This window comes from Oncorhynchus tshawytscha, linkage group LG08 (assembly GCF_018296145.1).
Source record: "Oncorhynchus tshawytscha isolate Ot180627B linkage group LG08, Otsh_v2.0, whole genome shotgun sequence".
Taxonomy (NCBI): domain Eukaryota; kingdom Metazoa; phylum Chordata; class Actinopteri; order Salmoniformes; family Salmonidae; genus Oncorhynchus; species Oncorhynchus tshawytscha.
The window spans coordinates 79,897,071-79,921,108 of record NC_056436.1 but is presented as its reverse complement, the minus strand read 5'-3'; the positions used below and the strand labels follow the sequence as shown (position 1 = coordinate 79,921,108).

The window sequence follows — 24,038 nt, the reverse complement described above, 5'->3', positions numbered from 1 at the left end:
ACGTGGAATACACAGAGGAAAGCCTCCACAAGCAACAGGAGTTACTATAATAACCACACGTGGAATAAACAGAGGAAAGCCTCCACAAGCAACAGGAGTTACTATAATAACCACACGTGGAATAAACAGAGAAAGCCTCCACAAGCAACAGGAGTTACTATAATAACCACACGTGGAAAGCCTCCACAAGCAACAGGAGTTACTATAATAACCACACGTGGAATACACAGAGGAAAGCCTCCACAAGCAACAGGAGTTACTATAATAACCACACGTGGAATACACAGAGGAAAGCCTCCACAAGCAACAGGAGTTACTATAATAACCACATGTGGAATACACAGAGGAAAGCCTCCACAAGCAACAGGAGTTACTATAATAACCACACGTGGAATACACAGAGGAAAGCCTCCACAAGCAACAGGAGTTACTATAATAACCACACGTGGAATAAACAGAGGAAAGCCTCCACAAGCAACAGGAGTTACTATAATAACCACACGTGGAATAAACAGAGGAAAGCCTCCACAAGCAACAGGAGTTACTATAATAACCACACGTGGAATACACAGAGGAAAGCCTCCACAAGCAACAGGAGTTACTATAATAACCACACGTGGAATACACAGAGGAAAGCCTCCACAAGCAACAGGAGTTACTATAATAACCACACGTTACTATAATAACCACACGACCTGGAATACACAGAGGAAAGCCTCCACAAGCAACAGGAGTTACTATAATAACCACACGTGGAATACACAGAGGAAAGCCTCCACAAGCAACAGGAGTTACTATAATAACCACACGTGGAATACACAGAGGAAAGCCTCCACAAGCAACAGGAGTTACTATAATAACCACACATGGAATACACAGAGGAAAGCCTCCACAAGCAACAGGAGTTACTATAATAACCACACGCGGAATACACAGAGGAAAGCCTCCACAAGCAACAGGAAAACACAAACCTAAGCGGAGAAAAAGGGGTAAATATACAAACAGAAATGAAAGCGAATGAACACATATTTCTTCCCACAGGGTCGTGGGGTGAGACAGGGATGCAGCTTAAGCCCCACCCTCTTCAACATATACGTCAACGAATTGGCGAGGGCACTAAAAAAGTCTGCAGCACCCGGCCTCACCCTACTAGAATCTGAAGTCAAATGTCTACTGTTTGCTGATGATCTGGTGCTTCTGTCACCAACCAAGGAGGGCCTACAGCAGCACCTAGATATTTTGAACAGATTCTGCCAGACCTGGGCCCTGACAGTAAATCTCAGTAAGACCAAAATAATGGTGTTCTAAAAAAGGTCCAGTCACCAGGACCACAACTACAAATACCATATTGACACCGTTGCCCAAAAGCACACAAAGAGCTAAACATACCTCGGCCTAAACATCAGCGCCACAAGTAACTTCCACAAAGCTGTGAACGTTGTGAGAGACAAGGCTAGCAGGGCATTCTATGCCATCAAAAGGAACATAAAAATTTGACATACCAACTAGGATCTGGCTAAAATACTTGAAATAGTTATGGAACCCATTGCCCTTTATGGTTGTGAGGTCTGGGGTCCGCTCACCAACCAATAATTCACAAAATGGGACAAACAACATTTAATATTTTATTAACTAGGCAAGTCAGTTAAGAACAAATTCTTATTTTCAATGATGGGCTAGGAACAGTGGGTTAAGTGCCTGAGCAGAAAGCACAATTTGTACCTTATCAGCTAAGGGATTTGAACTTGCAACCTTCCGGTTACTAGTCCAACACTCTAACCACTAGGATACCCGTCCCGCATCCAGAAAAGAGCCGTTAAATCCTATAACTACCTAAAGGGAAGTGATTCCCAAATCCTTCCATAACAAAGCTATCACCTACAGAGATGAGTCCCCTAAGCAAGCTGGTCCTGGGGCTCTGTTCACAAACACAAACAGACCCCACAGAGCCCCAGGACATCAACACAATTAGACCCAACCAAATCATGAGAAAACAAAAAGATTACTTGACACATTGGAAAGAATTAACAAAAAAACAGAGTAAACTAGAATGCTATTTGGCCCTCAACAGAGAGTACACAGTGGCAGAATACCTGACCACTGTGACTGACCCACACTTAAGGAAAGCTTTGACTATGTACAGACTCATTGAGCATATTCTTGCTATTGAGAAAGGCCGCCGTAGGCAGACCTGGCTCTCAAGAGAAGACAGGCTATGTGCTCACTGCCCACAAAATGAGGTGGAAACTGAGCTATAATTCCTAACCTCCTGCCAAATGTATGACCATATTAGAGACAAGTATTTTTCTCAGATTACACAGATCCACAAAAAATGTGAAAACAAACCTGATTTTGATAAACTCCCATATCTACTGGGTGAAATACCACAGTGTGACATCACAGCAGCAACATTTGTGACCTGTTGCCACAAGAAAAGGGCAACCAGTGAAGAACACACACCATTGTAAATACAATGCATATTTATGCTTATTTATTTTCCCTTTTGTACTTTAACCATTTGCACATCGTTACAACACTGTATATAGACATAATATGACATTTGACCTGGCTTTAGTCTTTTGGAACTTCTGTGAGTGTAATGTTTACTGTTAATTTTTATTGTTTATTTCATTTTTGTATATTATCTACTTCACTTGCCTTGGCAATGTTAACATATGTTTCCCATTCGAATACAGCCCCTTGAATTGAATTGAATTGAATTCAGAGAGAGATAGAGTGGAGAGAGAGAGAGAGAGAGAGAGACAGAGAGAGAGAGAGAGACAGAGGGAGGGAGATTGAGGGAGAGAGAGAGATTGAGGGAGAGAGCGGGAGAGAGAGAGAGAGACAGAGAGAGAGAGAGAGAGAGAGAAGGCCACTGCCTGTGAAAATGCCCCAGAAAAAAAAGCTGTTTATTTTCCAGCTGCTGACCTAGGTTTGTCAGAGAGCTATGAAAACTGCAAAAGAGGCCCAATCCCCATTAGACTGTGTCTGGGCCATGGCCGACACTATCGCAGCCTGAAAATCCCTTTGGCTGGCACACTCAACCCTGCCTGCCTGGAGAGAGGAAGGGGAGATAGAGATTTAGAGAGAGAGATATATAGGAAAGGAGAGGGGTAATAGATAAAAATAGAGACTGAAAGAGAAGGCGCGACAGGGATGGAGAGAGAAGGAGAGAGGGGCTACCACCTCACCACAGGGGAGAAAGGCTGTGTGCCAGCAGTCATGGAAAAACATTTTTTTGGAGAAGAATAAGAAAAACCCAGCTTCTGCTTCTGTCTGGTTAGGATATAGCGGGGAATGGATGTCCCCTCTCCACTGTTCTGATGAGGTTTTAGAGGGGAACGGATGTCCCCTCTCCACTGTTCTGATGAGGTTTTAGAGGGGAACGGATGTCCCCTCTCCCCTGTTCTGATGAGGTTTTAGAGGGGAATGGATGTCCCTTCTCCCCTGTTCTGATGAGGTTGTAGAGGGGAACGGATGTCCCTTCTCCACTGTTCTGATGAGGTTTTAGAGGGGAATGGATGTCCCCTCTCCACTGTTCTGATGAGGTTTTAGAGGGGAACGGATGTCCCTTCTCCCCTGTTCTGATGAGGTTTTAGAGGGGAACGGATGTCCCCTCTCCCCTGATCTGATGAGGTTTTAGAGGGGAACGGATGTCCCCTCTCCACTGTTCTGATGAGGCTGGGGAGACACTTCAGTATAAATGTGTCAGGGACTGAATGGGGGAGTGGTTAGCCATTTCAGTTTCTATGGTCGTCTCCAAATGGCACCCTATTCCCTACATAGTACACTACTTCTGACCAGATCACAATGCCAATAGGGTGTAATTTGGGACGCGTACCATTTGTCATGGTCAGCTTGTGACCCTAGTTAGCACTCTAGCCTCAGGAACTGTCCCAAATTGCCCCCTGTTCGCTTTTTAGTCCACTAAAAGAAGTTGACTATAGATAGGGGATAGGGTGTAATTCTGGAAGCTAGCCTCAGCTTTAGCCAGTAGCCACCTCATTCACTCTGACTTGAGATGCAAGACACAGCTTAGTCAGGAAACAACCATTCACAGCCCCCTGCTGCAGCGTCTCTTCTCCTCTGACACACACACACACACACACGCGCGTCTCTTCTCCTCTGACACACACACACACACACTGCTTCAACACTCAACCCAAGGTTCAATATCTCTGTTATATCCTTTGTTTAGTCAAACCTAGAACAGACAGACAGACAGACAGACAGACAGACAGACAGACAGACAGACAGACAGACAGACAGACAGACAGACAGACAGGCAGACCGGCAGACAGACAGACAGACAGACAGACAGACAGACAGACAGACAGACAGACAGACAGACAGACAGACAGACAGACAGACAGACAGACAGACAGACAGACAGACAGACAGACAGACAGACAGACAGACCGGCAGACAGACAGACAGACAGACAGACAGACAGACAGACAGACAGACAGACAGACAGACAGACAGACAGACAGACAGGCAGGCAGGCAGGCAGGCAGGCAGGCAGACAGACAGACAGACACTAATATGTTACTCAGTTGTAACATAGTCATTTTACAGGTTGTCTTCTTTGATGGTAAAAAATATGTGGAACGAAGCTTCATATCTTTAATGTACTGACTTAGTCATTAATGTGTACCAGTGATGTTATACTGGCCGTTATCAAAGGGGTTCTGTTTAGCTTTTATACCCCAGAGTTGGTATATGTTATCGGTGTCCCAAATGGCAGCCTGTTCCCTAAGTAGTGCACTTCTTCTGATCAGAGTCCAATGGGCATGGTCAAAAGTAGTGCACTATGAAGGGAATAGGGTTCCATTTGGGACACAGATATGCTCTTCCTGTCCACCCTTTTGTCCTCAGGCTGTCTCACTTTATAGAGAGTGAACAAGGCAGCTTTTACTGTGGTTGCATCACAAATGGCCAACTATTCCCTATGTAGTGCACTACTTTTGCCCAGAGCCTTATAAGGGGAATAAGGTGCAATTCAGGATTCACCCATAGACCTTACTGTTCATCCTGTTGTCCTCAGGCTACGAGAGAGAGAGACAGAGAGAGAGACACAGAAAGAGAGAGAGACAGAGAGAGAGACATGGAAAGAGAGAGAGACAGAGAGACAGACATGGAAAAAGAGAGACAGAGTGAGAGAGAGACATAGAAAGAGAGTGAGACAGAGAGAGAGACATGGAAAGAGAGAGAGGCAGAGAGAGAGACACGGAAAGAGAGAGAGACAGAGGGAGACAGAGAGAGACATAGAAAGAGAGTGAGACAGAGAGAGAGGCAGAGAGAGAGAGAGAGAGACGTGGAAAGAGAGCGAGACAGAGAGAGAGACACAGAAAGAGAGAGAGACAGAGAGAGAGACACGGAAAGAGAGAGAGACAGAGAGAGAGACATAGAAAGAGAGTGAGACAGAGAGAGAGACACAAAAAGAGAGAGAGACAGAGAGAGACACAGAAAGAGAGAGAGACACGGAAAGAGAGAGAGACAGAGAGAGAGACATGGAAAGAGAGACAGAGAGAGAGAGATGGAAAGAGAGAGAGACAGAAAGAGAGAGAGACACGGAAAGAGAGAGAGAAAGAGAGAGAGACATAGAAAGAGAGAGAGAGACATGGAAAGAGAGTGAGATGGAGAGAGAGACATGGAAAGAGAGAGAGACAGAGAGAGAGAGACACGGAAAGAGAGAGAGAGACAGAGAGAGAGACACGGAGAGAGAGAGAGAGAGAGACACAGAAAAAGAGAGAGACACGGAAAGAGAGAGAGACAGGGAGAGAGACATGGAAAGAGAGACAGAGAGAGAGACATGGAAAGAGAGAGAGACAGAGAGAGAGACATGGAAAGAGAGACAGAGAGAGAGACATGGAAACAGAGACAGACAGAGAGAGAGACATGGAAACAGAGAGAGACAGACAAGATGGAGGTATTTTATTTGGTGTTGTTTCGTAGTGAGGTGAGGCAGTGTGGGTTTTGACTATCCTTTACATTGTGGATAACAGGCTGCTTAACCTTTAAGATGCATTCTTCATCATTCTCTCTAATGTGTCCTTCCCAAAGTGCTTCTTAACCTCTAGACTACACACACGTACGGTCTGAATCTACTTCATCTGTTGGAGCACACACGCACACACACACACACACACACACACACACACACACACACACACACACACACACACACACACACACACACACACACACACACACGCACGCACACACACACACACACACAAACACACACACACACACACACGCGCACACGCACACACACACACACACACACACACACACACAGAGGAAGAGAGAGAGAGAAATAATGAAAGAATAAAGAGGAGCAACCGGACAGAGACAGATACCGGCTGTCTGGAAGGGAGAGAGACAGTAACAGGCTGTCTGGAAGGGAGAGAGACAGTAACAGGCTGTCTGGAAGGGAGAGAGACAGTAACAGGCTGTCTGGAAGGGAGAGAGACAGTAACAGGCTATCTGGAAGGGAGAGAGACAGTAACAGGCTGTCTGGAAGGGAGAGAGACAGTAACAGGCTGTCTAGAAGGGAGAGAGACAGTAACAGGCTATCTGGAAGGGAGAGAGACAGTAACAGGCTGTCTAGAAGGGAGAGAGACAGTAACAGGCTGTCTGGAAGGGAGAGAGACAGTAACAGGCTATCTGGAAGGGAGAGAGACAGTAACAGGCTATCTGGAAGGGAGAGAGACAGTAACAGGCTATCTGGAAGGGAGAGCGACAGTAACAGGCTTTCTGGAAGGGAGAGAGACAGTAGAGACAGTAACAGGCTGTCTGGAAGGGAGAGAGACAGTAACAGGCTGTCTAGAAGGGAGAGAGACAGTAACATGTTGTCTGGAAGGGAGAGAGACAGTAACAGGCTGTCTGGAAAGGAGAGAGACAGATACCGGCTGTCTGGAAGGGGGAGAGACAGTAACAGGCTGTCTAGAAGGGAGAGAGACAGTAACAGGCTGTCTGGAAGGGAGAGAGACAGTTACAGGCTGTCTGGAAGGGAGAGAGACAGTAACAGGCTATCTGGAAGGGAGAGAGACAGTTAGAGGCTGTCTGGAAGGGAGAGAGACAGTAACAGGCTGTCTGGAAGGGAGAGAGACAGTAACAGGCTATCTGGAAGGGAGAGCGACAGTAACAGGCTTTCTGGAAGGGAGAGAGACAGTAGAGACAGTAACAGGCTGTCTGGAAGTAACAGGCTGTCTGGAAGGGGAGAGACAGTAACAGGCTGTCTGGAAGGGAGAGAGACAGTAACAGGCTATCTGGAAGGGAGAGAGACAGTAACAGGCTGTCTGGAAGGGAGAGAGAAGGCTGTCTGGAAGGGAGAGAGACAGGGAAGGGAGAGACAGTAACAGGCTGTCTGGAAGGCTGTCTGGAAGGGAGAGAGACAGTAACAGGCTGTCTAGAAGGGAGAGAGACAGTAACAGGCTGTCTGGAAGGGAGAGAGACAGTAACAGGCTATCTGGAAGGGAGAGAGACAGTAACAGGCTATCTGGAAGGGAGAGAGACAGTAACAGGCTATCTGGAAAGGGAGAGAGACAGTAACAGGCTTTCTGGAAGGAGAGACAGTCTGGAAGAGACAGTAACAGGCTGTCTGGAAGGGAGAGAGACAGTAACAGGCTGTCTGGAAGGGAGAGAGACAGTAACAGGCTGTCTGGAAGGGAGAGAGACAGTAACAGGCTGTCTGGAAGGGAGAGAGACAGTAACAGGCTGTCTGGAAGGGAGAGAGACAGTAACAGGCTGTCTGGAAGGGAGAGAGACAGTAACAGGCTGTCTGGAAGGGAGAGAGACAGTAACAGGCTGTCTGGAAGGGAGAGAGACAGTAACAGGCTATCTGGAAGGGAGAGAGACAGTAACAGGCTATCTGGAAGGGAGAGAGACAGTAACAGGCTGTCTGGAAGGGAGAGACAGTAACAGACAGTAACAGGCTGTCTAGAAGGGAGAGAGACAGTAACAGGCTGTCTGGAAGGGAGAGAGACAGTAACAGGCTGTCTAGAAGGGAGAGAGACAGTAACAGGCTATCTGGAAGGGAGAGAGACAGTAACAGGCTGTCTGTCTGGAAGGGAGAGAGACAGTAACAGGCTGTCTGGAAGGGAGAGAGACAGTAACAGGCTGTCTGGAAGGGAGAGAGACAGTAACAGGCTATCTGGAAGGGAGAGAGACAGTAACAGGCTGTCTGGAAGGGAGAGAGACAGTAACAGGCTGTCTGGAAGGGAGAGAGACAGTAACAGGCTGTCTGGAAGGGAGAGAGACAGTAACAGGCTTTCTGGAAGGGAGAGAGACAGTAGAGACAGTAACAGGCTGTCTGGAAGGGAGAGAGACAGTAACAGGCTGTCTGGAAGGGAGAGAGACAGTAACAGGCTGTCTGGAAGGGAGAGCGACAGTAACAGGCTGTCTGGAAGGGAGAGAGACAGTTAGAGGCTGTCTGGAAGGGACAGTAACAGGCTGTCTGGAAGGAGACAGTAACAGGCTGTCTGGAAGGGAGAGAGACAGTTAGAGGCTGTCTGGAAGGGAGAGAGACAGTAACAGGCTGTCTGGAAGGGAGAGAGACAGTAACAGGCTATCTGGAAGGAGAGAGACAGTAACAGGCTTTCTGGAAGGGAGACAGTAACAGAGCTGTCTGGAAGGAGAGACAGTAACAGGCTGTCTGGAAGGCTGTCTGGAAAGGAGAGAGACAGTAACAGGCTGTCTGGAAGGGAGAGAGACAGTAACAGGCTTTCTGGAAGGGAGAGAGACAGTAACATGTTGTCTGGAAGGGAGAGAGACAGTAACAGGCTATCTGGAAGGGCTGTCTGGAAGGGAGAGACAGTAACAGGGCTATCTGGACAAGGGAGAGAGACAGTAACAGGCTGTCTAGAAGGGAGAGAGACAGTAACAGGCTATCTGGAAGGAGAGAGACAGTAACAGGCTGTCTAGAAGGGAGAGAGACAGTAACAGGCTATCTGGAAGGGAGAGAGACAGTAACAGGCTATCTGGAAGGGAGAGACAGACAGTAACAGGCTATCTGGAAAGGAGAGAGTCTGGAAGGGACAGTAACAGGCTTTCTGGAAGGGAGACAGTAGAGACAGACAGTCTGGAAGGGGAGAGACAGTAACAGGCTGTCTGGAAGAGAGGACAGTAACAGGCTGTCTGGAAGGGAGAGAGACAGTAACAGGCTGTCTAGAAGGGAGAGAGACAGTAACAGGTTGTCTGGAAGGAGAGAGACAGTAACAGGCTGTCTGGAAAGGAGAGAGACAGATACCGGCTGTCTGGAAGGGGGAGAGACAGTAACAGGCTGTCTAGAAGGGAGAGAGACAGTAACATGTTGTCTGGAAGGGAGAGAGACAGTAACAGGCTATCTGGAAGGGAGAGAGACAGTAACAGGCTATCTGGAAGGGAGAGAGACAGTAACAGGCTGTCTAGAAGGGAGAGAGACAGTAACAGGCTATCTGGAAGGGAGAGAGACAGTAACAGGCTGTCTGGAAGGGGAGAGAGACAGTAACAGGCTGTCTGGAAGGGAGAGAGACAGTAACAGGCTGTCTGGAAGGGAGAGACAGACAGTAACAGGCTGTCTGGAAGGGAGAGAGACAGTAACAGGCTGTCTGGAAGGGAGATAGACAGTAACAGGCTGTCTGGAAGGAGAGAGACAGTAACAGGCTGTCTAGAAGGGAGAGAGACAGTAACAGGCTGTCTAGAAGGGAGAGAGACAGTAACAGGCTGTCTGGAAAGGAGAGCTATCTGGAAGGGAGAGAGACAGTAACAGGCTGTCTAGAAGGGAGAGAGACAGTAACAGGCTATCTGGAAGGGAGAGAGACAGTAACAGGCTGTCTGGAAGGGAGAGAGACAGTAGAGACAGTAACAGGCTGTCTGGAAGGGAGAGAGACAGTAACAGGCTGTCTGGAAGGGAGAGAGACAGTTAGAGGCTGTCTGGAAGGGGAGAGAGAGACAGTCTAGAGGCTGTCTGGAAGGGAGAGAGACAGTAACAGGCTGTCTGGAAGGGAGATAGACAGTAACAGGCTGTCTGGAGAGAGACAGTAACAGAAGGGAGAGACAGTAACAGGCTGTCTGGAAGGGAGAGAGACAGTAACAGGCTGTCTGGAAGGGAGAGAGACAGTAACAGGCTGTCTGGAAGGGAGAGAGACAGTAACAGGCTGTCTGGAAGGGAGAGAGACAGTAACAGGCTGTCTGGAAGGGAGATTGACAGTAACAGGCTATCTGGAAGGGAGAGAGACAGTAACAGGCTGTCTGGAAGGGAGAGAGACAGTAACAGGCTGTCTGGAAGGGAATGTATTTGAACCTGATAGGTTAGAGAAATGGCCACTTGAGGATTGGTAGAGTGAATGTAAGCGTTCTAAATTGTCAGAAACTGCAACATTTCACATTTCACTAAGTCCCCTTCCACACTCTGACCTTTCTCATATTTAACTCTGAGACCCATCTATTATCAGTGGACCGTTCCTCTGCAGGAAGGGGAATATAGTTAACATTCAGAGAGTTCTATTGACTGAACTGTAGATTCAGAGATTCAGTCTGTGGAGTCTACATGTAGAGGAGTAAGAGCGTGTGTCACTGTGTGTGTGTGGCAGAAAGGTCTAGAACGTGAATGCAGATGCATGCTGGCTCATACACACATAAAGTACTCTCAGACAGATGTGCAGCATAGAATAAGGCATATTACGTTTCGACACACACGCACGCATGCACGCACACACACGCACGCACACACACGCACGCACACACACACACACACACACACACACACACACACACACACACACACATATATAGTCAATCAGGCACCACGACAACAGGATAGGAAGTGACAGTGTTTCCTTGGTGGCACCTGCCACCCATTTCATACCTGTCTGTAACACTATCACTCACTACAACATTCACTGATACACACCTACCTACACCTGTGGCTCTCTGTCTAAGCATAGATGATTCATAGCACATCTGCTAAACAAGTGTTGTTTGGTTTCATCAAAGTACAATTTAATCCAATGTTCTGATTAAATAGTGCCAGTGAATCCAGTGGTGTATGACTCTGTGCCAGTGAATCCAGTGGTGTATGACTCTGTGCCAGTGAATCCAGTGGTGTATGACTCTGTGCCAGTGAATCCAGTGATGTATGACTCTGTGCCAGTGAATCCAGTGGTGTATGACTCTGTGCCAGTGAATCCAGTGGTGTATGACTCTGTGCCAGTGAATCCAGTGGTGTATGACTCTGTGCCAGTGAATCCAGTGGTGTATGACTCTGTGCCAGTGAAACCAGTGGTGTATGGCTCCGTGCCAGTGAATCCAGTGGTGTATGACTCTATGCCAGTGAATCCAGTGGTGTATGACTCTGTGCCAGTGAATCCAGTGGTGTACGACTCTATGCCAGTGAAACCAGTGGTGTATGGCTCCGTGCCAGTGAATCCAGTGGTGTATGACTCTATGCCAGTGAATCCAGTGATGTATGACTCTATGCCAGTGAATCCAGTGGTGTACGACTATGTGCCAGTGAATCCAGATGTGTACGACTATGTGCCAGTGAAACCAGTGGTGTACGACTCTGTGCCAGTGAAACCAGTGGTGTATGACTATGTGCCAGTGAAACCAGTGGTGTATGCCAGTGAATCCAGTGGTGTACGACTCTGTGCCAGTGAATCCAGTGGTGTATGACTCTATGCCAGTGAAACCAGTGAATGGCTCCGTGCCAGTGTCCAGTGGTGTATGACTCTATGCCAGTGAATCCAGTGGTGTATGGCTCCGTGCCAGTGAATCCAGTGGTGTATGACTCTGTGCCAGTGAATCCAGTGGTGTATGACATGCCAGTGGAACCAGTGGTGTATGACTCTGTGCCAGTGAATCCAGTGGTGTATGACTCTATGCCAGTGAATCCAGTGGTGTATGACTCTGTGCCAGTGAATCCAGTGGTGTATGACTCTGTGCCAGTGAATCCAGTGGTGTACGACTACGACTGTGCCAGTGAATCCAGTGGTGTGTGACTCTGTGCCAGTGAATCCAGTGGTGTGTGACTCTGTGCCAGTGAATCCAGTGGTGTATGACTCTGTGCCAGTGAATCCAGTGGTGTATGACTCTGTGCCAGTGAAACCAGTGGTGTATGACTCTGTGCCAGTGAATCCAGTGGTGTGTGACTCTGTGCCAGTGAATCCAGTGGTGTACGACTCTGTGCCAGTGAATCCAGTGGTGTATGACTCTGTGCCAGTGAATCCAGTGGTGTACGACTCTGTGCCAGTGAAACCAGTGGTGTATGACTCTGTGCCAGTGAATCCAGTGGTGTATGGCTCCGTGCCAGTGAAACCAGTGGTGTATGACTCTGTGCCAGTGAACTCCAGTGAATCCAGTGGTGTATGACTCTATGCCAGTGAATCCAGTGGTGTATGGCTCTGTGCCAGTGAATCCAGTGGTGTATGACTCTATGCCAGTGAATCCAGTGGTGTATGACTCTATGCCAGTGAATCCAGTGGTGTATGACTCTATGCCAGTGAATCCAGTGGTGTATGACTCTGTGCCAGTGAATCCAGTGGTGTATGACTCTATGCCAGTGAATCCAGTGGTGTATGACTCTATGCCAGTGAATCCAGTGGTCTATGGCTCCGTGCCAGTGAATCCAGTGGTGTATGACTCCATGCCAGTGAATCCAGTGGTGTATGACTCTATGCCAGTGAAACCAGTGGTGTATGGCTCCGTGCCAGTGAATCCAGTGGTGTATGACTCTATGCCAGTGAATCCAGTGGTGTACGACTATGTGCCAGTGAATCCAGATGTGTACGACTATGTGCCAGTGAAACCAGTGGTGTACGACTCTGTGCCAGTGAAACCAGTGGTGTATGACTATGTGCCAGTGAAACCAGTGGTGTATGACTATGTGCCAGTCTACCCTCAATAACAGTGTTGTTACATAAGGAGTCTTTATAAAAATCATACCTGGTGTGTATTTATTTTCATATCTAAAGTAAAACATATCATTCTTGAGTTACCAGAGATCAGTAAAAAAACTTGGTTCTGTAAACAATTTCTTGTTATCTAACATGACTGTAAATAATGTAGTGTTTTGTAGCTCCTCTTACCTCCTCTCTGTCTTGACAAACATGCTATTTTGAATTTCTTGTGCTTCTCTGTGTCTCTCCCTGCTTTGTTAATAGGGGCACATGCCAAAAAACAGCCCGAGGATTTATCGGATAACGATGGTGACGAAGACGAAGGTATTTTCCTTGGTGACCACAAGATGGTGCATGGTTTATTCAGTTGTAGTAAAATACATCATTATGGTCTCATTTAGTTGATTTATAGTCAAGCATTTTTACAGTTATGAATGCAACCAACCATCAACCAATTCATTATCATCATGCACTTCAATTCCGCATCACATATAAGTAAATTCTGTTATAAAGTGTGTGTGTCCCTGCGTGCGTGAGTGAGTGAGTGTGTGTGTGTGTGTGTGTGTGTGCCTGCGTATGTGTGCGTGCGTGAGTGTGTGTGTGTCTATGTGTGCAATTGTCTGCAGTTCTTTTCTCAAGTCAGAATATGTTCCTTCATGTTGAATTTCAGTTGCCACAAAGAATCTTACTCTGTCTTGTTCAGACAGCAGCTGAGTAAAAGGACCAGCCTCCATCTGAACCAGCGGAATGTCCTCCTGTAGAGAGGCTGATAGTGTAACGGGGGCAGTAGAGTGGCTGTGGAGCTGAACGTCCTCCTGTAGAGAGAGAGGCTGATGGTGTAACAGGGGCAGTAGAGTAGCTGTGGAGCTGAACGTCCTCCTGTAGAGAGAGAGGCTGATGGTGTAACAGGGGCAGTAGAGTAGCTGTGGAGCTGAACGTCCTCCTGTAGAGAGAGAGGCTGATGGTGTAACAGGGGCAGTAGAGTAGCTGTGGAGCTGAACGTCCTCCTGTAGAGAGAGAGGCTGATGGTATAACAGGGGCAGTAGAGTAGCTGTGGAGCTGAACGTCCTCCTGTAGAGAGAGAGGCTGATGGTGTAACAGGGGCAGTAGAGTAGCTGTGGAGCTGAACGTCCTCCTGTAGAGAGAGAGGCTGATGGTGTAACGGGGGCAGTAGAGTAGCTGTGGAGCTGGACGTCCTCCTGTAGAGAGAGAGGCTGATGGTGTAACGGGGGCAGTAGAGTAGCTGTGGAGCTGAACGTCCTCCTGTAGAGAGAGAGGCTGATGGTGTAACGGGGGCAGTAGAGTATCTGTGGAGCTGAACGTCCTCCTGTAGAGAGAGAGGCTGATGGTGTAACAGGGGCAGTAGAGTAGCTGTGGAGCTGAACGTCCTCCTGTAGAGAGAGAGGCTGATGGTGTAACGGGGGCAGTAGAGTATCTGTGGAGCTGAACGTCCTCCTGTAGAGAGAGAGGCTGATGGTGTAACAGGGGCAGTAGAGTAGCTGTGGAGCTGAACGTCCTCCTGTAGAGAGAGAGGCTGATGGTGTAACAGGGGCAGTAGAGTAGCTGTGGAGCTGAACGTCCTCCTGTAGAGAGAGAGGCTGATGGTGTAACCGGGGCAGTAGAGTAGCTGTGGAGCTGAACGTCCTCCTGTAGAGAGAGAGGCTGATGGTGTAACGGGGGCGGTAGAGTAGCTGTGGAGCTGAACGTCCTCCTGTAGAGAGGCTGATGGTGTAACGGGGGCAGTAGAGTAGCTGTGGAGCTGAACGTCCTCCTGTAGAGAGGCTGATGGTGTAACCGGGGCAGTAGAGTAGCTGTGGAGCTGAACGTCCTCCTGTAGAGAGAGAGGCTGATGGTGTAACGGGGGCGGTAGAGTAGCTGTGGAGCTGAACGTCCTCCTGTAGTGAGGCTGATGGTGTAACGGGTGCGGACTGTTAGCTGTGATAATGAAATGGTAGGGAAAGTTAATCAGCGGTATGACACACACACATACATGCACGCACACACACACTGAAACGCACACACACACACTCAAACATACAGACACACACACACACACTCAAACGCTCACACACACTCCAACACACAGACACACACTGTGATAACAGCCTGTTAACCAGGCCTGCCAACAGGAGTGGTCTCTACAGATGGTAATACCATCAACAAACTATCTGTTGATAAGCGACTGCCTGCTAACATTACGGTTAGTGTTAGGGTTAGGATAAGGGTTAAGGTTAGGGTAAGGATAAGGGTTAAGGTTAGGGTAAGGATAAGGGTTAAGGTTAGGGTAAGGATAAGGGTTAAGGTTAGGGTAAGGATAAGGGTTAAGGTTAGGGTAAGGATAAGGGTTAAGGTTAGGGTAAGGATAAGGGTTAAGGTTAGGGTTAGGATAAGGGTTAAGGTTAGGGTAAGGATAAGGGTTAAGGTTAGGGTAAGGATAAGGGTTAAGGTTAGGGTAAGGATAAGGGTTAAGGTTAGGGTAAGGATAGGGTTAAGGTTAGGGTTAGGATAAGGGTTAAGGTTAGGGTAAGGATAAGGATAAGGGTTAAGGTTAGGTAAGGATAAGGGTTAAGGTTAGGGTAAGGATAAGGGTTAAGGTTAGGTAAGGATAAGGGTTAAGGTTAGGGTAGGAATAAGGGTTAAGGTTAGGGTACAGGGATGTAAGGGTTAAGGTTAGGGTCAAGGATAAGAAGGTTAAGGTTAGGGTAAGGATAAGGGTTAAGGTTAGGAGAGGATAAGGGTTAAGGTTAGGGTTAGGATAAGGGTTAAGGTTAGGGTAAGGATAAGGAAGTTAGAGGTTAGGGTAATGATAAGGGTTAAGGTTAGGGTAGGGTAGAAAGGAATAAGGGTTAAGGTTAGGGTAAGGATAAGGGTTAAGGTTAGGGTTAGGATAAGGGTTAAGGTTAGGGTTAGGATAAGGGTTAAGGTTAGGGGGTAAGGATAAGGGTTAAGGTTAGGGGTAGAGGATAGAGGGTTAGAGGTTAGGGTAAGGATAAGGGTTAAGGTTAGGGTAAGGATAAGGGTTAAGGGGGTTAGGATAAGGGTTAAGGTTAGGGAAGGGGAGGTAAGGGTTAAGGTTAGGGTTAGGATAAGGGTTAAGGTTAGGGTAAGGATAAGGGTTAAGGTTAGGGGAAGGATAAGGGTTAAGGTCAGGGTTAGGATAAGGGTTAAGGTTAGGGTAAGGATAAGGGTTAAGGTTAGGTTAGGATAAGAGGGAAGAGGAGGAGAGGGTAAGGATAAGGGTTAAGGTTAGGGTAAGGATAAGGGTTAAGGTTAGGGTAAGGATAAGGGTTAAGGTTAGGGTAAGGATAAGGGTTAAGGTTAGGGTTAGGATAAGGGTTAAGGTTAGGGTTAGGATAAGGGTTAAGGTTAGGGTAAGGATAAGGGTTAAGGTTAGGGTAAGGATAAGGGTTAAGGTTAGGGCTTGGGTTAGGGATAATAGTTCGTTGAAATGTAACTGATTGTCTGTAGATAGTCTGACGTGCATCTTCAGACGGAATATCCAAATAAAGTTTTACAGAAAGAGAGAACGAGAGGGAAGAGAGGGAGGAGAGGGAGGAGAGGGAGGAGAGGGAGGAGAGGGAGGAGAGGGAGGAGAGGGAGGGAGAGAGGGAGGGAGAGGAGAGGGAGGAGAGAGGGAGAGAGGGAGGGAGGGAGGAGAGGGAGGAGAGGGAAGAGAGGGAGGAGAGGGAGGAGAGGGGGAGGGAGAGAGGGAGGAGAGGGAGGAGAGGGAAGAGAGGGAGGAGAGGGAAGAGAGGGAAGAGAGGGAGGAGAGGGGAGAGGGAGAGGGAGGAGAGGGAGGAGAGGGAGGAGAGGGAAGAGAGGAGAGGAGAGGGAGGAGAGGGAGGAGAGGGAGGAGAGGGAAGAGAGGGAGGAGAGGGAGGAGAGGGAAGAGAGGGAGGAGAGGGAAGAGAGGGAGGAGAGGGAGGAGAGGGAAGAGAGAGGGAGGGAGAGAGGGAGGAGAGGGAAGAGAGGGAGGAGAGGGAGGAGAGGGAAGAGAGGGAGGAGAGGGAGGAGAGGAGAAGAGAGGGAGGAGAGGGAGGAGAGGGAAGAGAGGGAAGAGAGGGAGGAGAGGGAGGAGAGGGAAGAGAGGGAAGAGAGGGAGGGAGAGAGGGAGGAGAGGGAAGAGAGGGAGGAGAGGGAGGAGAGGGAAGAGAGGGAAGAGAGGGAGGAGAGGGAAGAGAGGGAGGAGAGGGAGGAGAGGGAAGAGAGGGGAGGAGAGGGAGGAGAGGGAGGAGAGGGAGGAGAGGGAGGGAAGAGAGGGAGGAGAGGGAAGAGAGGGAGGAGAGGGAAGAGAGGGAGGAGAGGGAGAGAGAGAGGGAGGAGAGGGAAGAGAGGGAGGAGAGGGAGGAGAGGGAAGAGAGGGAGGAGAGGGAGGAGAGGGGGATCTGGCGTTCTTGTGAAGAGGATTAGGAAGGAGAGAGGGAACAACAGAAGAGAGAGAAAAAATGTGAAGTTTCTTCACAGCAATCTCATTTAACTTTCCATTTTTATCTGGGGATATTCTCAGCTCAGCGTGGATCTTCAGATTAGGAGTAAGAGATGATTTACCATCGACAGAAAACGCTTCAGTCCCCAAATAATAACCAAACCCCTGTTGATTTTGATGATGTTGTTGTCGTTATTGTTGTTGCTGCTATTGTTGCTGCTGTTGTTGTTGTTGTTATTGTTGTTGTTGCTGCTGCTGTTATTGCTGTTGTTGTTGTTGTTGTATTTGTGTTACCACGGTGAGGGCTTGAACAGGTGACGCATACAGAATGTTAGCGATCTGGCTAAAGCCCCTGCTTAAATAGGGTGTGTTAGGTGTGTGTGTTTGTGTGTGTGTATGTGTGTGTCTGTGTGTGTTTGTGATTGTGCGTATACACGTGCATGTGTGTGTACTGTATGCTTTCTTGTGTTTTCATGCACAGGCTATGTTTGTGTTTTTGTGTTGAGGTAGTCATTACAAGACAAAGGCATATGGATCCTGTAGTGTTGATGTAGTGAACACGGATATGGACACTTTAGTTGACAGGAGTAAAGAAAAGACCTCAGTCTATGTAGACTTAACTTCAATCCATCATAATATAACACACTGTCCTGAGTCCTACTGCTCACTACCAACACACTGTCCTGAGTACTACTGCTCATTACCAACACACTGTCCTGAGTCCTACTGCTCACTACCAACACACTGTCCTGAGTCCTACTGCTCACTACCAACACACTGTCCTGAGTACTACTGCTCACTACCGACACACTGTCCTGAGTACTACTGCTCACTACCAACACACTGTCCTGAGTACTACTGCTCATTACCAACACACTGTCCTGAGTACTACTGCTCACTACCAACACACTGTCCTGAGTACTACTGCTCACTACCAACACACTGTCCTGAGTACTACTGCTCACTACCAACACACTGTCCTGAGTACTACTGCTCACTACCAACACACTGTCCTGAGTACAACTGCTCATTACCAACACACTGTCCTGAGTACTACTGCTCACTACCAACACACTGTCCTGAGTAGTACTGCTCACTACCAACACACTGTCCTGAGTACTACTGCTCACTACCAACACACTGTCCTGAGTACTACTGCTCATTACCAACACACTGTCCTGAGTACTACTGCTCACTACCAACACACTGTCCTGAGTAGTACTGCTCACTACCAACACACTGTCCTGAGTAGTACTGCTCACTACCAACACACTGTCCTGAGTACTACTGCTCACTACCAACACACTGTCCTGAGTACTACTGCTCATTACCAACACACATTCCTGAGTACTACTGCTCACTACCAACACACTGTCCTGAGTAGTACTGCTCACTACCAACACACTGTCCTGAGTAGTACTGCTTACTACCAACACACTGTCCTGAGTACTACTGCTCATTACCAACACACTGTCCTGAGTACTACTGCTCACTACCAACACACGGTCCTGAGTACTACTGCTCACTACCAACACACTGTCCTGAGTACTACTGCTCATTACCAACACACTGTCCTGAGTACTACTGCTCACTACCAACACACGGTCCTGAGTACTACTGCTCACTACCAACACACTGTCCTGAGTACTACTGCTCACTACCAACACACTGTCCTGAGTAGTACTGCTCATTACCAACACACTGTCCTGAGTACTACTGCTCATTACCAACACACTGTCCTGAGTACTACTGCTCACTACCAACACACTGTCCTGAGTACTACTGCTCATTACCAACACACTGTCCTGAGTACTACTGCTCACTACCAACACACTGTCCTGAGTACTACTGCTCACTACCAACACACGGTCCTGAGTACTACTGCTCACTACCAACACACTGTCCTGAGTACTACTGCTCATTCCCAACACACTGTCCTGAGTACTACTGCTCACTACCAACACACTGTCCTGAGTAGTACTGCTCATTACCAACACACTGTCCTGAGTACTACTGCTCAGTACCAACACACTGACCTGGGTACTACTGCTCACTACCAACACACTGTCCTGAGTACTACTATTCACTACCAACACACTGTCCTGAGTACTACTATTCACTACCAACACACTGTCCTGAGTAGTACTGCTCACTACCAACACACGGTCCTGAGTGTACTGATCACTACCAACACACGGTCCTGAGTGTACTGATCACTACCAACACACTGTCCTGAGTAGTACTGCTCATTACCAACACACTGTCCTGAGTACTACTGCTCATTACCAACACACTGTCCTGAGTACTACTGCTCACTACCAACACACTGTCCTGAGTACTACTGCTCATTACCAACACACTGTCCTGAGTACTACTGCTCACTACCAACACACTGTCCTGAGTACTACTGCTCACTACCAACACACGGTCCTGAGTACTACTGCTCACTACCAACACACTGTCCTGAGTACTACTGCTCATTCCCAACACACTGTCCTGAGTACTACTGCTCACTACCAACACACTGTCCTGAGTAGTACTGCTCATTACCAACACACTGTCCAGAGTACTACTGCTCATTACCAACACACTGTCCTGAGAACTACTGCTCACTACCAACACACTGTCCTGAGTAATACAGCTCACTACCAACACACTGTCCTGAGTACTACTGCTCAGTACCAACACACTGACCTGGGTACTACTGCTCACTACCAACACACTGTCCTGAGTACTACTATTCACTACCAACACACTGTCCTGAGTACTACTATTCACTACCAACACACTGTCCTGAGTAGTACTGCTCACTACCAACACACGGTCCTGAGTGTACTGATCACTACCAACACACTGTCCTGAGTAGTACTGCTCACTACCAACACACTGTCCTGAGTACTACTGCTCACTACCAACACACGGTCCTGAGTGTACTGCTCACTACCATCACACTGTCCTGAGTAGTACTGCTCACTACCAACACACTGTCCTGAGTACTACTGCTCACATTACCAACACACTGTCCTGAGTACTACTGCTCACTACCAACACACTGTCCTGAGTACTACTGCTCACTACCAACACACTGTCCTGAGTACTACTGCTCACTACCAACACACTGTCCTGAGTACTACTGCTCACTACCAACACACGGTCCTGAGTGTACTGCTCACTACCAACACATTGTCCTGAGTAGTACTGCTCACTACCAACACACAGCCCTGAGTACTACTGCTCACTACCAACACACTGTCCTGAGTACTACTGCTCACTACCAACACACTGTCCTGATTACTACTGCTCACTACCAACACACTGTCCTGAGTACTACTGCTCACTACCAACACACTATCCTGAGTACTACTGCTCACTACCTATGTTTGGTTTCGAGTCCAGCAGAGGTTATCTGGCCACAGGATGTTTAAGGGGCCACACACAAAAAAACACAGTCGGACCATAGATAGACGGAGGGTAATTTGGCTTCAGATGCAACGTGTCGCCCCGGGCTTGACTGGAGAAACACCTGCGTGTCAGAGCAGTGTCATGACAACGCTTCCTGCTCTCGGATCAAGGCCTGTGTGTGTGTGTGCAAATGCGTCTGCATGTATGCGTGTGTGTAATCGCCATTCAGAATCGCTAACAAGTGTGGATCCCTTTGGCCGTCATCTCTTTGCATGCTAGCCGTCTATCTCTCTCTCGCTGAGCTGAGCAGAGCTGTTGTGCTAAACTAGCCTTGTTTAAAATGTGACAAGTCTATTCTTTATCGAGCGAACCTAATGCTATTTACTGTGCATCACTGTTGAGGCAACAACAATAAACAACACAGTGAGAGGGAGCTGGATCTCTGCTGCATAACAGCAGTGTGGCTAATGCCTGTGTGTGTGTGTGTGTGTGTGTGTGTGTGTGTGTGTGTGTGTGTGTGTGTGTGTGTGTGTGTGTGTGTGTGTGTGTGTGTGTGTGTGTGTGTGTGTGTGTGTGTGAGACAGAGCCGCCCTTCAATAGCTTAACATGATTCAAAGGATGGCTCTTTGTTCATGGTGAATATGTCTTCATTGAAGTGGAACGGACCTGGAACTTAACTACGCTCCTCAGAGAGATGGAGACCTAGCTAGCAGACAATAACTACACAGAGAGATGGAGACCTAGCTAGCAGACAATAACTACACAGAGAGATGGAGACCTAGCTAGCAGACAATAACTACACAGAGAGATGGAGACCTAGCTAGCAGACAATAACTACACAGAGAGATGGAGACCTAGCTAGCAGACAATAACTACCCAGAAAGATGGATACCTAGCTAGCTAACAATAGCTACACAGAGAGATGGAGACCTAGCTAGCAGAAAATAGCTACACAGAGAGATGGAGACCTAGCTAGCAGACAATAGCTACACAGAGAGATGGAGACCTAGCTAGCAGACAATAACTACCCAGAAAGATGGAGACCTAGCTAGCTAACAATAGCTACACAGAGAGATGGAGACCTAGCTAGCAGACATTAACTACACAGAGCAGAGAAGGCCAACTGATAGCGCCCCTAGCACAGCATTAGAGGACAGTGTTAGCAAACAGCACAGAGGAGCTAGCTCGCTATGCCAGCTGTGGAGAGGACAGTGTTAGCAAACAGCACAGAGGAGCTAGCTCGCTATGCTAGCTGTGGAGAGGACAGTGTTAGCTCAACTCATTCTCTACCAATGTGTAGCACCCACATCTAATAATAAAGAGCATATAGTGTACGTTTGGGTTTGACCCAGTTTTCACACATGGACATTTTTGTAATGGTTGCTTATTCTTTTTTGGTTCTGAAGAGTTGTCTGTTTGCTTGGATGCTGTCTGTCTCCCTCCATCTTTAAGTCAACTCAGCTCTCTGTCTGCCAACTCTCTGTCTCCCTCCATCAGTCAGTCTACTCCGCCCTCTGCTGTTGTTAGTCTGTCTCCATAGGCAGTATATCTGTCTATCTGTTTGTCTGTCTTTTCAGTCCATTAATCTGTCTACAGTCTGTCTGTCATCCGTTCATTTCTCCCTCTAGCTAAACCATATCTCCGCCATTCCCTCTCTTGGGCCTCAACCAGGCTATCTCAACAGGGCTTGATATATCCATTCACTCCTTTAGGCCTCAGCCAGGCTATCTCAACAGGGCTTGATATATCCATTCTCTCTCTGTCTCTCTGTCTCCCTCTCTCTCTCTCTCTCTCTGTCTCTGTCTCTGTCTCTGTCTCTGTCTCTCTCTCTGTCTCTGTCTCTCTCTCTCTCTCTCTCTCTCTTTTGAGTGTTACTGACTTGGATTTCCAGATTCTGAAGGTCTAATCAGGGATTAGGGAGCTCACACACACACACACACACACTCACACACACACACACACACTCGCACGCACGCACACACACACACACACACACACACACACACACACACACACACACACACACACACACACACACACGCACACGCACACGCACACGCACACACACACACAAACGCCGCCACCCTCTCCATCTCCCCAGCTCCTGGGCCAGAGATCTGAGCTCCACCTGTGTTGGGATTAACATTAACTTCACCACCCAGCCCTCACTGCATCCCTTCTCCAACACAGCTAGCAGTCTGACACACACACACACACACACACACACACACACACACACACACACACACACACACTCACACAAGGCCTCCCCTCCCTGCCCCAACACTATCCCATTCTCTCTGATGTATTAGGGAAAAGGAATTATGCCTCTTGAAGCCCAGAGATATTTGGAACAGTACTGTTTAGCCCCTTTCCAAGATTAGGACCACAGCTGTAATGGCTGATCTGTCACTAAGGGAGAAAGGCTGCTGTTTCTGCTTTCCTTTATAGCCTTCAATGGCGTACAACATGCTAATGCTGCAGTTTCAACTGAAGAATGGGACGTAACCTGTATGAGGGGAGACTAGTGGTGAACCGTGGAATACACGTGTATATATATATACGTGTAACATGAGACTAACCCGCCTGGGTTTTGAACCTACTTCTAAGACGATTTCTTAACACATTGGGTTAAAAGGCTAGCCTTTAGCTCAGTGGACTAACAACTGTCTCAGGGTCTTAGTGTGAATGACAGAACCTCAGCAGTAGACTGTAATGTATAAAGATCTAGCTGAGATGCTGTTCACAGGGCTGAGAGGAGGGTCTGCGTTATAGACTGAGAGGAGGGTCTGCGTTATAGACTGAGAGGAGGGTCTGTGTTATAGACTGAGAGGAGGGTCTGGGTTATAGACTGAGAGGAGGGTCTGGGTTATAGACTGAGAGGAGGGTCTGGGTTATAGACTGAGAGGAGGGTCTGCGTTATAGACTGAGAGGAGGGTCTGCGTTATAGACTGAGAGGAGGGTCTGCGTTATAGACTGAGAGGAGGGTCTGCGTTATAGACTGAGAGGAGGGTCTGGGTTAGACTGAGAGAGGGTCTATAGACTGAGAGGAGGGTCTGGGTTATAGACTGAGAGGAGGGTCTGGGTTATAGACTGAGAGGAGGGTCTGTGTTATAGACTGAGAGGAGGGTCTGGGTTATAGACTGAGAGGAGGGTCTGGGTTATAGACTGAGAGGAGGGTCTGTGTTATAGACTGAGAGGAGGGTCTGTGTTATAGACTGAGAGGAGGGTCTGCGTTATAGACTGAGAGGAGGGTCTGCGTTATAGACTGAGAGGAGGGTCTGGGTTATAGACTGAGAGGAGGGTCTGCGTTATAGACTGAGAGG

The 24,038-nt window shown here is 48.0% G+C and overlaps 1 protein-coding gene across 1 annotated transcript in view; it reads left to right on the top strand.

The window, feature by feature from the left end:
* The window catches only part of LOC112239049 (neuroligin-3), a 438,413-nt gene that overhangs the window by 124,362 nt on the left and 290,013 nt on the right, over positions 1–24,038 (top strand). The window contains 1 exon segment of the mRNA XM_042326036.1: positions 13,149–13,208. Within this exon segment, the coding sequence (XP_042181970.1) occupies positions 13,149–13,208 (60 nt within the window).